The following is a 14,573-nucleotide window of genomic DNA, read 5'->3' on the forward strand; positions in this document are numbered from 1 at the left end:
GTATTATTTGCTGTGCTCTTGATTGACAGGGTGCAATTCCTGTCCCTATTTCAGCCTGAGTGCTCCTGAGCTTGCAACCTGGGTATGCAATTGCTCTCCCGCTGTGTATATACACATTTGAGCCTAATTTAAGGTTTTTGGAGCGCTCATGCACATATAGTGCGATATGGCAGAGCTATGGGTGTGTTAGCATTTTTTATATCAACACACTGGTTGATGTGTTAGCTATTTTACTCATTACCTCCTTTCTCTTGATGCTTTGCTGTGATTTATTGGATATGATGGTTGTGTTGGTTGGATGTTGTGATGGCCGGCCACTCGGTCGGGGCAGGCTGGGCTGCGGAGTGAGGAAGACGTGCGTGCGCAAGTGGTGGAACGCATCTGGTTCCTCTTCGTGCAGCGCGCACGTTACTTCCACTTTTGCGGCTCTGCCCTTCGCGGCTGATTATAGACAGTGTATGTATGGTGGCTGGTGTGAGACGCGAATAGCTGTTTGATTGGATGGCCATCTCAGTTTTTTAATTGTTTTATATTATATGGATCTAATAAAGTATTTTTGATATATTTTCAATATAGCGATGTAGAGTAATTTTTGAGATTACCCGTAGCCTTTTATCCACTCCTCTTAGTATTGATTATATTCTATAGGATGATTGGTGACTGGCAGTATATCAGATGTATATGTGTATACATGGGGAATATGGATGTGTGTGTTACAGTAACCCTGCACTGTCACCTTGTGTGACCCGCAGCTATAGCAGCACATTATATATTCTATAGGATAATTGGTGACTGACAGTATATCAGATCTATATGTATATACATGGGGAATATGGATGTGTGTGTTACAGTAACCCTGCACTGTCACCTTGTGTGACCCGTACCTATAGCAGCACATTATATATTCTATAGGATAATTGGTGACTGGCAGTATATCAGATCTATATGTATATACATGGGGAATATGGATGTGTGTGTTACAGTAACCCTGCACTGTCACCTTGTGTGACCCGCACCTATAGCAGCACATTATATATTCTATAGGATAATTGGTGACTGGCAGTATATCAGATCTATATGTATATACATGGGGAATATGGATGTGTGTGTTACAGTAACCCTGCACTGTCACCTTGTGTGACCCGTACCTATAGCAGCACATTCTATATTCTATAGGATGATTGGTGACTGGCAGTATATCAGATCTATATGTATATACATGGGGAATATGGATGTGTGTGTTACAGTAACCCTGCACTGTCACCTTGTGTGACCCCCACCTATAGCAGTACATTATATATTCTATAGGATGATTGGTGACTGGCAGTATATCAGATCTATATGTGTATACATGGAGAATATGGATGTGTGTGTTACAGTAACCCTGCTGCACTGTCACCTTGTGTGACCCCCACCTATAGCAGCACATTTTATATTCTATAGGATGATTGGTGACTGGCAGTATATCAGATCTATATGTATATACATGGGGAATATGGATGTGTGTTACAGTGATGCTCGAATACCCCTAATCACGAATTAAGAGTAAATCCGGCCACGGCAGAATCGAAATCTAGATAAGCCATGATCGTAATCTGGATCTGAATCGAAAATCCGAATTTGACTCGGATTTTAGCTGTGATTACTTGTAGAGTCTGTAATCATGGCCGTGATCACGAATTGTACTTTAACGTTAATAGCAAAGCCCCCATACATGCTACAATCATCAAAATTGCATGGATTATAAAGGTAAGAAGTTGCTACAACTCAAAAAACAATCTAAAAGAACTATTCGTTTTTGAGAAAATCAATTTTAAAGGGACTCCCAGCTCAAATTAGAATAAAAATATGAACTTACCCGGGGCTTTCTGCAGCCCAGTGCTGGTCGGGAGGTCCCACAACGTACATCCGGGTCTTCTCCCAGTGCCTCTTCCAGAAATGGCTGGCCCACTGCTCCCGACGACACTCAGCCGGTGTGTCAGGCTCCTTTTCCGCATACGTCATGTCTGACGTCACTACGCCGGCCGCCTCACGTCATCACGGCGGCCGGCGTGACAGTACGGCGCATGGGCAGTTTAATCGCGCATATGGTCGCCGGGCTGAGGTAGCTGAATGACAGAACAGTGACTGTTCAGCTGATCAAATTTGGTCTGTCCACATTGAAGCAACGACCTTATTATCTTGGGTGTGGTGTGCCCCCCCCCCCCCCCGACACACTCATATAGCCGGCGGTCATTGCTTCATTGTGATACGCAACCCCCTTCACCGCGGCAAGATAATGATCACGAAGGGGAATTGGCACATGTACATGCCTTATGTTTTGTAGTTGCAGCCGCAGTGCAGCCAGAAAAATTAGGCAGGCATGTACACGCACCAGAAAAATTATTATAGCGGCTGCTGCTAGCAGCAGCTTTAAAAATTCAGGAATCCACCTGGAGTCCTGGACCCTGTTGGTGGTGTCGGAGAAGGCAGTCAAGCGGCCTGCAGACAGAGATGCTGTGTGGGGAGCGACTTAGTCTTGGGGCAGGCAGTCACACGGCGTGCAGGCAGAGATGCTGTGGGTGGAGACTGACTTAGTCTTCGGGCAGGCCTGACCATGCTTTGCAGACCATGTGGTCAGATGGTCCCTTGACCCAACACTGTGTGCCAGAGATGACACCACTTGCCTTTCAACAGTTTGGGTATCGCCTTTTTTGAGAAATAATTGCATATCTTCCATTGCGGTGTGTGGCTTTGCTTTTGTGTGCTGCTTTTCCTCAGGTGGTCATCCCATTGCAGTTTGTGGGATAAGGAAGTTATCCCTACGCGGGTCTTGGCCTTTCAACTGCTCAATTTTCGGTGGCAGAGTACAGATGGCATTGCTCTCATCTGAGGCAGACACAAAAAAATGTCCACACTGCTGGGCCCTGGGGTGATGGCACTTTGGTGGTGGCGGCCGACTGAGTGTTAAAGAGACACTGAAGCGAAAAAAAAATATATGATATAGTGAATTGGTTGTGTACTATGAATAATTACTAGAAGATTAGCAGCAAAGAAAATATTCTCATACTTTTATTTTCAGGTATATAGCGTTTTTTCTAACATTGCATCATTCTATAATATGTGCAGATTACACATCACTCAGCATTCAAAATGAGTCTTTCAGAGCAGTCTGTGAAGTAATGACCTCTCCTCTAGCAGAGAAAAAGTAAACAGTTATCTTACAGTTTAGATAATAAAAGTCAGATAACAGCCCTCTCCACACTAACTTAGTCGGAGAGCTTAATGGCTTGTTTGCATAGAGATAACAACTGGAGTTTCTCAACTCTTCCTGTACTGGAAACAATTAGACTGATGTATCTGATCTTAATGTTTTATTTCTTAGCTGTACTACACATACAAATCATAATATCATAATTTTTTTTCGCTTCAGTGTCTCTTTGAGTGGGGTGCCAGAATCAGAGCAGGAGGAGGAAGATATGTCACGCTTCCGTGCGGAAGCTGAGAAAGATGAGGTGTTCTGTGTTAAATAGTCAACTACGTCCTAACAATATTGGGGGTTGATGGCACGTGCCTTCTTCTGAACACTGTACTTTGGTAGCGGGCCGCACAAAATCACAACAGCGCGACCTCGTACAGACCTGCCAGGTGGCCTGCCTCTGCCTTTTGTTTTGTCCATATTGGGGGGGATGAAGTGAAAGTTATGCACTGACTTGACTAATACAATGTGCAGTCAGTCACACAGGTGCAGTTAACAGGTATGCACGGAGTGGTATATCACACTGCGTGCGCTCACGTAGGTAGGTGGGTGCACTGAAGTGAATAACAGGAAGTAGGTATATGCAGTGATGGGTGTTACATGTGCACCTTTCACACACAGACAGGTACCGGATAGGCACAGTGACACTGTGTGCGCTCACGTAAGTAGGTGGGTGCACTGTAGTGAACACAACAGGTAGTAGGTATATGCAGTGATGGGTATTACATGTGCACCTGTCACACACAGACAGGCACAGTGACACTGACTGACAGGGCTGTGCAGGTCCTTCTCAAAAAATTAGCATATTGTGATAAAGTTCATTATTTTCTGTAATGTACTGATAAACATTAGACTTTCATATATTTTAGATTCATTACACACAACTGAAGTAGTTCAATCCTTTTATTGTTTTAATATTGATGATTTTGGCATACAGCTCATGAAAAACCCAAATTCCTATCTCAAAAAATTAGCATATAATGAAAAGGTTCTCTAAACGAGCTATTAACCTAATCATCTGAATCAACTAATTAACTCTAAACACCCGCAAAATATTCCTGAGGCTTTTAAAAACTCCCAGCCTGGTTCATTACTCAAAACCGCAATCATGGGTAAGACTGCCGACCTGACTGCTGTCCAGAAGGCCATCATTGACACCCTAAAGCAAGAGGGTAAGACACAGAAATAAATTTCTGAATGAATAGGCTGTTCCCAGAGTGCTGTATTAAGGCACCTCAGTGGGAAGTCTGTGGGAAGGAAAAAGTGTGGCAGAAAACGCTGCACAACAAGAAGAGGTGACCGGACTCTGAGGAAGATTGTGGAGAAGGACCGATTCCAGACCTTGGGGGACCGGCGGAAGCAGTGGACTATGTCTGGAGTAGAAACATCCAAAGCCACAGTGTACAGGCGTGTGCAGGAAATGGGCTACAGGTGCCGCATTCCCCAGGTCAAGCCACTTTTGAACCAGAAATAGCGGCAGAAGCGACTGACCTGGGTTACAGAGAAGCAGCACTGGCTCAGTGGTCCAAAGTCCTTTTTTTGGATGAAAGCAACTTTTGCATGTCATTCAGAAATCAAGGTGCCAGAGTCTGGAGGAAGACTGGGGAGAGGGAACTGCCAAAATGCCTGAAGTCCAGTGTCAAGAGTACCCACAGCTGCTGGTGTTGGTCCACTGTGCTTTATCAAGGGCAGGGTCAATGCAGCTAGCTATCAGGAGATTTTGGAGCACTTCATGCTTCCATCTGCTGAAAAGCTTTATGGAGATGAAGATTTAATTTTTCAGCATGACCTGGCACCTGCTCACAGTGCCAAAACCACTGGTAAATGGTTTACTGACCATGGTATTACTGTTTTCAATTGGCCTGCCAACTCTCCTGACCTGAACCCCATAGAGAATCTGTGGGATATTGTGAAGAGAAAGTTGAGAGACGCAAGATCAAACACTCTGGATGAGCTTAAGGCCGCTATCGAAGCATCCTGGGCCTCCATAACACCTGAGCAGTGCCGCAGGCTGATTGCCTCCATGCCACGCCGCATTGAAGCAGTCATTTCTGCAAAAGGATTCCCGACCAAGTATTGAGTGCATAACTGAACATAATTATTTGAAGGTTGACTTTTTTTGTTTTAAAAACACTTTTCTTTTATTGGTCGGATGAAATATGCTAATTTTTTGAGATAGGAATTTGGGGTTTTCATGAGCTGTATGCCAAAATCATCAATATTAAAACAATAAAAGGCTTGAACTACTTCAGTTGTGTGTAAAGAATCTAAAATATAAAAGTCTAATGTTTATAAGTACATTACAGAAAATAATGAACTTTATCACAATATGCTGATTTTTTGAGAAGGACCTGTATATAATGCAAGTGGGTCACACACACACAAAAAATAGATCACAAGAGCAAGATTAGCTCTCAAAAGAGCTGCTGAGGGTTGCTTTTTTAGCAATAACAATCAGCCAGGAGCAAGCTAACAAGCCTACAAGAGCCAAACTAAGCTTTCCCTATGAGAGTCTGCAACAGCTATCTCTTCACTAATTACTGCAGGCACACGAGTGAGTCCACTGCCAGACGCTGCCTGCCTTTTATAAGGGTTGGTGGGGCTCCAGGAGGGAGTGTAGCCTAATTGGCTACAATGTGCCTGCTGACTGTAATGTAGAGGGTCAAAGTTGACCCTCATGTTGCACTATGGGGGCAAACCAAACTTCCGGAAAAGTTCCTGGTTCGCACCGATCGCGAACCACGGAAGTTCGCCGGCGAACCGTTCAGGCCATCTCCAGGAAGGAAATGCAACCGCGGCGGCAGCAGCAGGAGGAGTAAGGTGTGTCATCAGCACTCAGCAGCAGCACAGAAGGCCATGGCAGTATGGCACCAAATGGGTGGTACCACAGCATGAAAATGCCACCCAAAAAGTACAGCATTCGTGGACCCTAGCGGTGGGAACAAAGATGCAGTAGTGAAACACAGCATCAGCAGAAGCAGGAGGAGGAGGAGGACTAAGAGCACTGAGCAGCAGCACAGAAGACTATGGCACCTCACTGGTGGTACCACAGCATGAAAATGCCACCCACACATTACAGCATCTGTGGACCCTGGCGGTGGGAACACAGACTGCAGGAAGGAAATGCCACAGCAGGAGAAGCAGCATGTGACAGCAGCAGCAGCATATGAGGCCATGGGACACGATGGGTGGCACAGCAAAACATTTAATGAACCAGAACAATTAGGAGTAGGTTCTAACTTGCGTTGGAAAGGCAGGCATTATTCAAATTCCCAGCCACTTCATGTCCCCCTGTCACCGACAGCAGAGGCCAGGAACTCACCTTCCACATAAGCCTGGTTAATTTTGACGAAGGTGAGTTTGTCCACAGAGTCGTCAGACAGCTGAGAATGCTTCTCGGTGACCATGCCACCGCCGCACTGAAGCATCACTCGGAGAGGACACTGAAAGGACAGGACTTCCAGGGCATACTGGACAAGCTCCCTCCAGATCTCCAGTGTCTTGACCCAATACTCTGTAGGGTTGATGGAGCTGTCGGTGTCAAGCCCGCTGAATGACCCCATGTAGTCAGACACCACGCTGGTGAGTCGCTGCTGCCGTTTGGAGGAGGATGCTGTGGCTGGCACCTCTGCTCTGGGCATCTCCACTGCATACAGGCTCTTGGTTAGGCTCAGCAGGTCTCTGGGGCGCCGGAAGCTGCTGTTGCCAGTGGCTGCAGGCACCTGTTGCTGGGTTGGCAGAACAGCAACAGTGGGGTTGGAAGGCTGGGGGAATGCTTCCTACAGTGTGCACACAAGGGCCTCCTGCAACTCCCTTGTACGGCGCTCAATGGTGGATGGCGACATGAACTGTCCCAGCTTCCCCTTCAGACACGGATCCAGGATCAAGGTGATCCAGATGTCCTCCCTTTCACGCATCTGGATCACCCAGGGGTCCCTGCGAAGGCAGTGTAACGTTCACAGCCATAGGGAAGAGGCGGGCATTGGCAGACTGTGACACATCTTCATCGTCGTCCCCCGAAAGGACATGCCTGTCTTTGTCTTCCTGCTCCGTGTCCTTCTGAAACCACCACCACCGCACAACGACAGCGGTGCTCTGCTGCTCCCCCTCACCATCTAGGTTAGAGATTTTCAACTCCTCCTCCACTGCCTGAAAGTCCTCCTCCTCCGAGCTGGACTGTGCTGCCTGCTCCTGATCCAGCTGGTTCAGCGCTGCCTCCCCCTCTTCCATCAGATCACACAGCGCCCTGTCCAGCAGGCAAACCAAGGGCACCCATTCACAGACTGATGCCCTCTCCTGGCTCACCATGTTGGTTCCTTGCAGGAAGGGAGCCAGGACCAGGCACACTTGCTGCACGTGTGTCCACTGAGCTGAGGAGATCAGCTGCAGGTTGTGGAGCCAAAGACGTTTGCCTCACAGATGTACCTGCTGACAGCCGTACTGTGATGGCAAAGCTGCTTCAACATCGCCAGGGTTGAGTTCCAGCGAGTCGGCACATCTATGATCAGGTGGTGTGATGGCAGGCCCTTGCGCCGCTGCAGGTCAGCCAGGGTTGCAGAGGCAGTGGCGGAGCTGCAGAAATGGTGCACCAGCTTCCGTGCAGCTTCCAGCAGCTGGTCCATTCCCAGGTAGGTGCGCAGGAAGCGCTGCACCACCAACTTGAGGATGTGGGCCAAGCAGATGTGGTCAAGGTGTCCCAGGTGCAGTGTGGCCACCAGGTTGGCCCAATTATTGGACGCGACTTAATCGACTTTGAGGCCTCTGGTGGTCAGCCACCTCTGCTCCTGTTCCCTGAGGGCGGCCATGAGTTTCTCCTTCCCCAGGCTGACCAATTTCAGCAGCGCTTGGTCAGCTGAGGTGGGCTTGCTTGCGGGGTGTGGAGGGAATGGGATCAGAGGAGCCTGCTGCATCCCCCCTGATCCCACGTGGTGGCACCACCAACTGGCCTGCTGCCATGCCAGCTGCGTTCTTCTCACCCCCCCCCCCCCCCCCCCTTCCACCAATGTCACCCAGTGTGCAGTAATAGACAGGTAGCAACCTGTCCTAAATCGGCTGCTCCAGGAGTCCACAGTGATATGGACCCGCTTGTCCACGGCACGGTCGAACGAACAGGCCATGTTTGCCACCACAAAATCATATCTGGGTTGGCGGTCCTTGAAAAGTAGTGGGGCTGGTAATTTGCCACTCTGGGATCCCAAACTGGAGCAGCACGCGCATATCACTCCCCTCCTGCACCAGGGAGTATGGAAGGAGCTGGGAACACATGGCCCGGGCCAGCAAACCTTTTAGCTTCCGGATGCGCCTGTAGTCAGGAGGCAGAGGCTTGGTCAAACCATGAAAGCTGTTGCTCAGCAGGGTCTGCCAATGTGATGCAGGGGAAGCTGAGGATGGAGCACTGGAGGGAGCAGAAAAGGCCAATGAGGACTGACTGGCCTAACCAGCCTCAATGTCTGTGGCATGAGCTGCTGGGAGCGCACTGGAGGAAGAAGTGCATTTTCGTGCTGTGGCAACTTGACGACCAAGAGGGAGGGATACTGCTGCTGCTCCTAAATGCCGCACGGTGGGTCTCCTGCTCTGACCACCCCCTTCGTGGTTATTCAGCCTCTTAAACTCTGCAAAATCATTCTGGTGATAGCTCTTCAGGTGGGCCTGGAGGGATGAGGTACCCATCTTGGACACGTTGTGCCCACGGCTCAAGGTTTTTTTGCAAAAGTTACACACTGCATAGCTTGCATCCAGGGTGAACAGATGGAAATAATTCCATATTGGGGACGTAAATAACCCCCTATGGCGTGCAGACGGTGCAGTGGCTCTCCCTCTGGTTGGGGTTTGTGTGGTGGTGGTGTTGCTACTGATGGCGGTGCGGACTGAAGCTGCGGCCTATGTTCCACGCCCACTGCTGGACCTGCCCCTGCCTGACATGTGGCGATACAATTGCCTACGCTCCTGTGCCTCATCCTCCTCCGAGCGGTCTTCCGGGACCTCAGGCACGTAAGGATGGTCCTGCCAATTATCCTCGTCGTCAGAAAACATTGCTTCTCCTGACCACCCTACCACCTCTTCCGCCCCAACATCCCCGGACACAGACCTCTCTTCATCCTCAAAATCTGCTTGTGCTGGCCCGAGCACAACCTCCTCCACATGAGGCCCCATTGACTCATCATAGACAGCCGTCAAGACTCTCCCAGATGCCAGACTGAGGGACAGAACACTCTCAACCAGGGAGGGCTGACCACCGGCTGCTGGGGTGGATGTCACAGCAAGCAGGGGGTGTTGCCTGCTGCTAATGCTGCTGCTGGGAGTGCTGGTCACAGCGGAGGTCTGGGAACAAGTAATGTGCTGCTCCTCCACCATCATCTCCACCACTGCCTCTCCCGAATGACCACACGGTGACCCAAGGTGCTGAGAATGGGTGTCAACAGCGCCCGCCTCTCTGCTGCATCCCCTACAGCTGAGCTTCCTCTCCCTGACCAGTCCCAGACACGGCGGCCATACCACTCCCTCTCCTGCCACAGCCCCTCCCAGCCATTCTCTATGCACAGGATTTGAAGGTGGAAAGTGTGCCGCTTTTTTCTGTCAATAATATGTGTGCGGGGACAGACGGAATATAACAGGGGGCTTTATTTATTGATCTTTTTTTTTTAAACAGACAGACAAGGAAAAAAAATGTGCTGATGGCGCAAATGCTTAATACAGTAATAGAGCACGAAAATCAGTCAACACGTGCCTGCCTGCACTATGGAAAGTAAGTGCACGCTGGCACAGTACAATGTCACTGACTACACTAAGTGACTACAACTAACTTATAGAGAACCTGAACTGAAAATAAAAAGTCAAAATAACCATACACAGGTCATACTTACCTCCTGTGTAGTCTACTCCTCAATCTCTTTCTCCTCTTCTACGTCCCGTTTGTCCACTGTGATCAGTGGAATTATCCGTCCTCCATTTTAAAAATGGCCATTACCCCATAACAGCTTCTTGGTCAGCACACTGTTAAACTGTAATATCACCCACTTGAGCCATATGGATAAATGGACATTACCGGGCACATCAGTTGTAACTGACAGCTGCTGATATATAACTGACAGCAACTGCTATATTTCAGTTCTTTTTTTATTATTCATGTCTACAAAATTTACAATAAAAAAAACACAGTTCAAACTATATATAAGCTCCATCTGACTTGCAAATACAGTGGTTTACAATGGCCATTATTTACTATAAGTTGAACTATACAAAACAGCCTATTTTCTATTCACAATAATTCACAATATATTTCAGTTCTGACAAAATCTTGTCAGAACTGGAAGTGATCACTGTAAGAAGAAAATGGTGAGCTTCTGAGAGGAACTGATGGCGAGGAAAGTATGTAATATTCATTTGCGGGTACATCAAGTGTTTATTTTAAATCATTTTACTTGCCTCAGTTTCCCTTCAAAGAGACTCTGTAACAAAATGTTCAGCCTTATTTCTTCTATCCTATAAGTTCCTATACATGTTCTAATGTGAATATGAAGAGGAAAAAGCACTTGCATGAAATGCAGCAGGGGTGGATACTGCCACACTGGGCTTACCTGCAGAGTGCTCCAATGGTAGTCCACGATTTCAAACAGAAGAGAGGAAGGAGATGGGCACAGCTGCTAAAATACCCTTTTTTGTGGCTGGGTTGACATAAAAAGCTTACAGCAGTGGGGGAAAGGACTGACAGCTGTTTCGCAGGGACTAGCCCTGCTTCATCAGAGATGTCTCTGATGAAGCAGGGCTAGTCCCTGCAAAACAGCTGTCAGACTTGTCCTTTCCCCCACTGCTGTAAGCTTTTTGTGTCAACCCAGCCACAATAAAGGGTATTTTAGCAGCTGTGCCCATCTCCTTCCTCTCTTCTGTTTGAAAACATGTTCTAATGTGGTCTGTCTTACTGCAGCCTTTCCTAGTTGCACAGTGGCTGTATTATCTCTGTTATATGATCTAATCTTCTCTCCTCTGACGACTTTGTCGGGCTCAGGCACTCAGGCAGGGATGTGCTGCTCTACTTGTGATAGGATAGAAGCTACACACACCCTCTCCACACCCCCTGCAGGCTCTGTGTAAGTCACAGACTGAGCTACTCTCAGCCAATCACAAGCTGGTTAGAAAACAAGTCTTTTGTTTGTAAACACTGCCTAAAACTGGCAATTACAAGCCAGGATTGCAGCAGGGAGTGGCAGAAACAGCACAGAGGGGCCCAGGAGAAAATAATGAATAGAATGGTATGCTTTTTATTGTAAGAATTTTAGAGTACAGATTCTCTTAAGGTGATCACTGGCTGCTTAGCTAAATACAAGTATCAAATACAGTAATAGAGCACGGAAATCAGTGAACACCTGCCTGCGCTACGCACAGCAAAGTAACTGCACACTGGCACAGTACAATGTCAATGACTACACTGAGTGACTACAACTAACTTAGGTTGATCACTCACTGGCTGGCTAGCTAAATACCAGTATCAAATACAGTAACAGATCAGTGAAATCAGTGAACACCTGCGTGCACTAAGCACAGCACTCAGTACACTGTCACTGATAACTACACTGACTACAGCTAACTCAAGTTAATCACTGGCCTAGCTAGCTAAATACAAGTATCAAATACAGTAATAGAGCAATGAAATCAGGGAGAACGCTGTTTTACACACAAAAAAATGCTCTTGCTTTCCACAATATGGCCTAGAGATGCTCTCTCAGTGCCACAGAGTTTAGCAAGCACGGCGCTCTCAAAATGGCTGCCACTATATATACAGGAGGGGAGGGCAGAGCCTCCACTCCTATGATTGGTTGGTGGGCCTACACTGGGGGCCTGTGATTGGCCCAGTAATGAAATTTCCCCAATCACGGATTTCTGTAATATCGGCCGAATCGGTGATTGAAATCCGTGATTGCTGTCCGAACACGGATTTCAATCATGTCTCTGTAGATGTCCTGGTGGGAATGACATTGGGATGGTACTTGGGTGATGTTTGCTGGATTCTCTGTAGATGTCCTGGTGGGAATGACATTGGAATAGTACTTGGGTGATGATTGCTGGATTCTCTGTAGATGCCTTGGTGAGAATGACATTGGGATGGTACTTGGGTGATGATTGCTGGATTCTCTGCATTTGGAGATGTCCTGGTGGGAGTGACATTGGAATGGTACTTGGGTGATGATTGCTGGATTCTCTGTCGATGTCCTGGTGGGAATGACATTGGAATGGTACTTGGGTGATGTTTGCTGAATTCTTTGTAGATGTCCTGGTGGGAGTGACATTGGAATGGTACTTGGGAGATGTTTGCTCGATTCTCTGTAGATTTTCTTGCAGGGATGACATTGGGATGGTACTTGGGTGATGTTTGCTGGATTCTCTGCATTGTCGATGTCCTGGTGGGAATGACATTGGAATGGTACTTGGGTGATGTTTGCTGGATTCTCTGTAGATGTCCTGGTGGGAATGACATTGAAATGGTACTTGGGTGATGATTGCTGGACTATCTGCATTGTAGATGTTCTTGCAGGGATGACATTAGAATGACGCTGTCAGTAACCGCTCCAGATGTTTGTTGTAGATTCGCCTGGTGATCACCGAGAAGGGCTTGCCATGTGAGGAGCGTGATGTCAGCCTTCCTCTTGCAGAGCAGAAGGAAGCATGGTTCATGCGTCTCAACCTTGGAGAGGAGGTTCCCGTGTTACTCCACGGCGACAATATCATCAGCAACTACAACCAGATCATCGACTACGTGGAGAGCAACTTTGTAGGAGGTAAAGAAACCACAAGGAGAGAGATACACGGGACAGGAACAAGTCCAATCTGACATCAGTACTTTATATGTGACAAGTGTTCTCTATTGTGCTCAGCAGATGTTGCATTATCCATTCATGGGGATTATTTTGATCTGTTTGCCATTATTATTATTTAGAATGTATATTGTGCTGACATCTTGCACAGTGCTTTAAAGAGTACATAGTTATGTCACTGACTGTCCTCAGTGGAGCTCACAATCTAATCCTGCCATAGTCTAATGTCCTACCATATTATTATTATGTATTTATACAGAATTGATATCTTCTGCAGCACTTTACAGAGTACATAGTCATGTCATTGACTGTCCTCAGAGGAGCTCACAATCTAATCCTTACTATAGTCATAGTCTAATGTCCTACCATATTATTATGTATTTATACACAACTGACATCTTCTGCTGCACTTTACAGAGTACATAGTCATGTCACTGACTGTCCTCAGATGAGCTTACAATCTAATCCTACTATATTCATAGCCTAATGTCCTACCATATTATTATTATTATGTATTTATATAGCACTGACATCTTCTGCAGCACATTACAGAGTACATAGTCATGTCACTGACTGTCCTTAGATGAGCTCACACTCTAATCCTACCATATTCATAGCCTAATGTCCTACCATATTATTATTATGTATTTATATAGCAATGACATCTTCTGCAGCATTTTACAGAGTACATAGTCATGTCACTGACTGTCCTTAGATGAGCTCACACTCTAATCCTACCATATTCATAGCCTAATGTCCTACCATATTATTATTATGTATTTATATAGCAATGACATCTTCTGCAGCATTTTACAGAGTACATAGTCATGCCACTGACTATCCTCAAAGGAGTTCACAATCTAATCCTACCATAGACATGTGTCTATTGTAGTCTAGGGTCAATTTAGGGGGAAGCCAATTAACTCATCTGTATGTTTTTGGGATGTGGGAAGAAACAGGAGTGCCTGGAGGAAACCCACGCAGAGACAGGAGAGCATACAAACTCCTCTAAGACATACATTGTAATCAGCACATGTATAATATAATAAAGCCAAACTTGAGTAAAGGTCAACCAATACAAATTCTGAGAGTAGGAGAAAGTAAGTCCAAGAAAAACATGTAGCCAAGAAAAACATCCTTTATCTAACGCTACCTGCATAGAAAAATACAAGAATAGCTACAGGACTCCAGAATATTTCATGTATCCCAAAATATTCCTATGTCTCCTAATGAGTCTCCCCAGATCTCCTAAGGAGTCTTCCCATATCATCCTCAGCTTGCATTGTGGGCAGTGTAAACACACTATATGGTTGTATCTGCATCAGTATTGTGCGATTCCTGCGATAGCTCCGTTTTCCCCATTTCAAAGCTTTAAAAATGTCCCCATATACCTTCATATTTGTGCTACCAACAATGTTCATGTGATCATGGCTGCTTCCTCTTGTCTAGCCAATGGTAGACTCCAGACAGCTGGACTGTCCGATCCACGCCACCTGCTGATGTCACCAATCTATGACTTCTCAGTG

General features: G+C 46.7%; 1 protein-coding gene across 2 annotated transcripts in view; it reads left to right on the plus strand.

Annotated features, from left to right (window-relative positions):
* GDAP1L1 (ganglioside induced differentiation associated protein 1 like 1) overlaps window positions 1–14,573 on the plus strand; it is a 52,623-nt gene that overhangs the window by 16,406 nt on the left and 21,644 nt on the right. For both annotated transcript variants that reach the window (XM_068262622.1, XM_068262621.1), the window contains exon 2: window positions 12,819–13,011. In XM_068262622.1, the coding sequence (XP_068118723.1) occupies window positions 12,906–13,011 (106 nt within the window). In that variant the 5' untranslated portion in view covers window positions 12,819–12,905. The remainder of the gene's footprint in view (window positions 1–12,818; window positions 13,012–14,573) is intronic.

Source organism: Hyperolius riggenbachi, chromosome 12 (assembly GCF_040937935.1).
Source record: "Hyperolius riggenbachi isolate aHypRig1 chromosome 12, aHypRig1.pri, whole genome shotgun sequence".
Lineage (NCBI taxonomy): Eukaryota > Metazoa > Chordata > Amphibia > Anura > Hyperoliidae > Hyperolius > Hyperolius riggenbachi.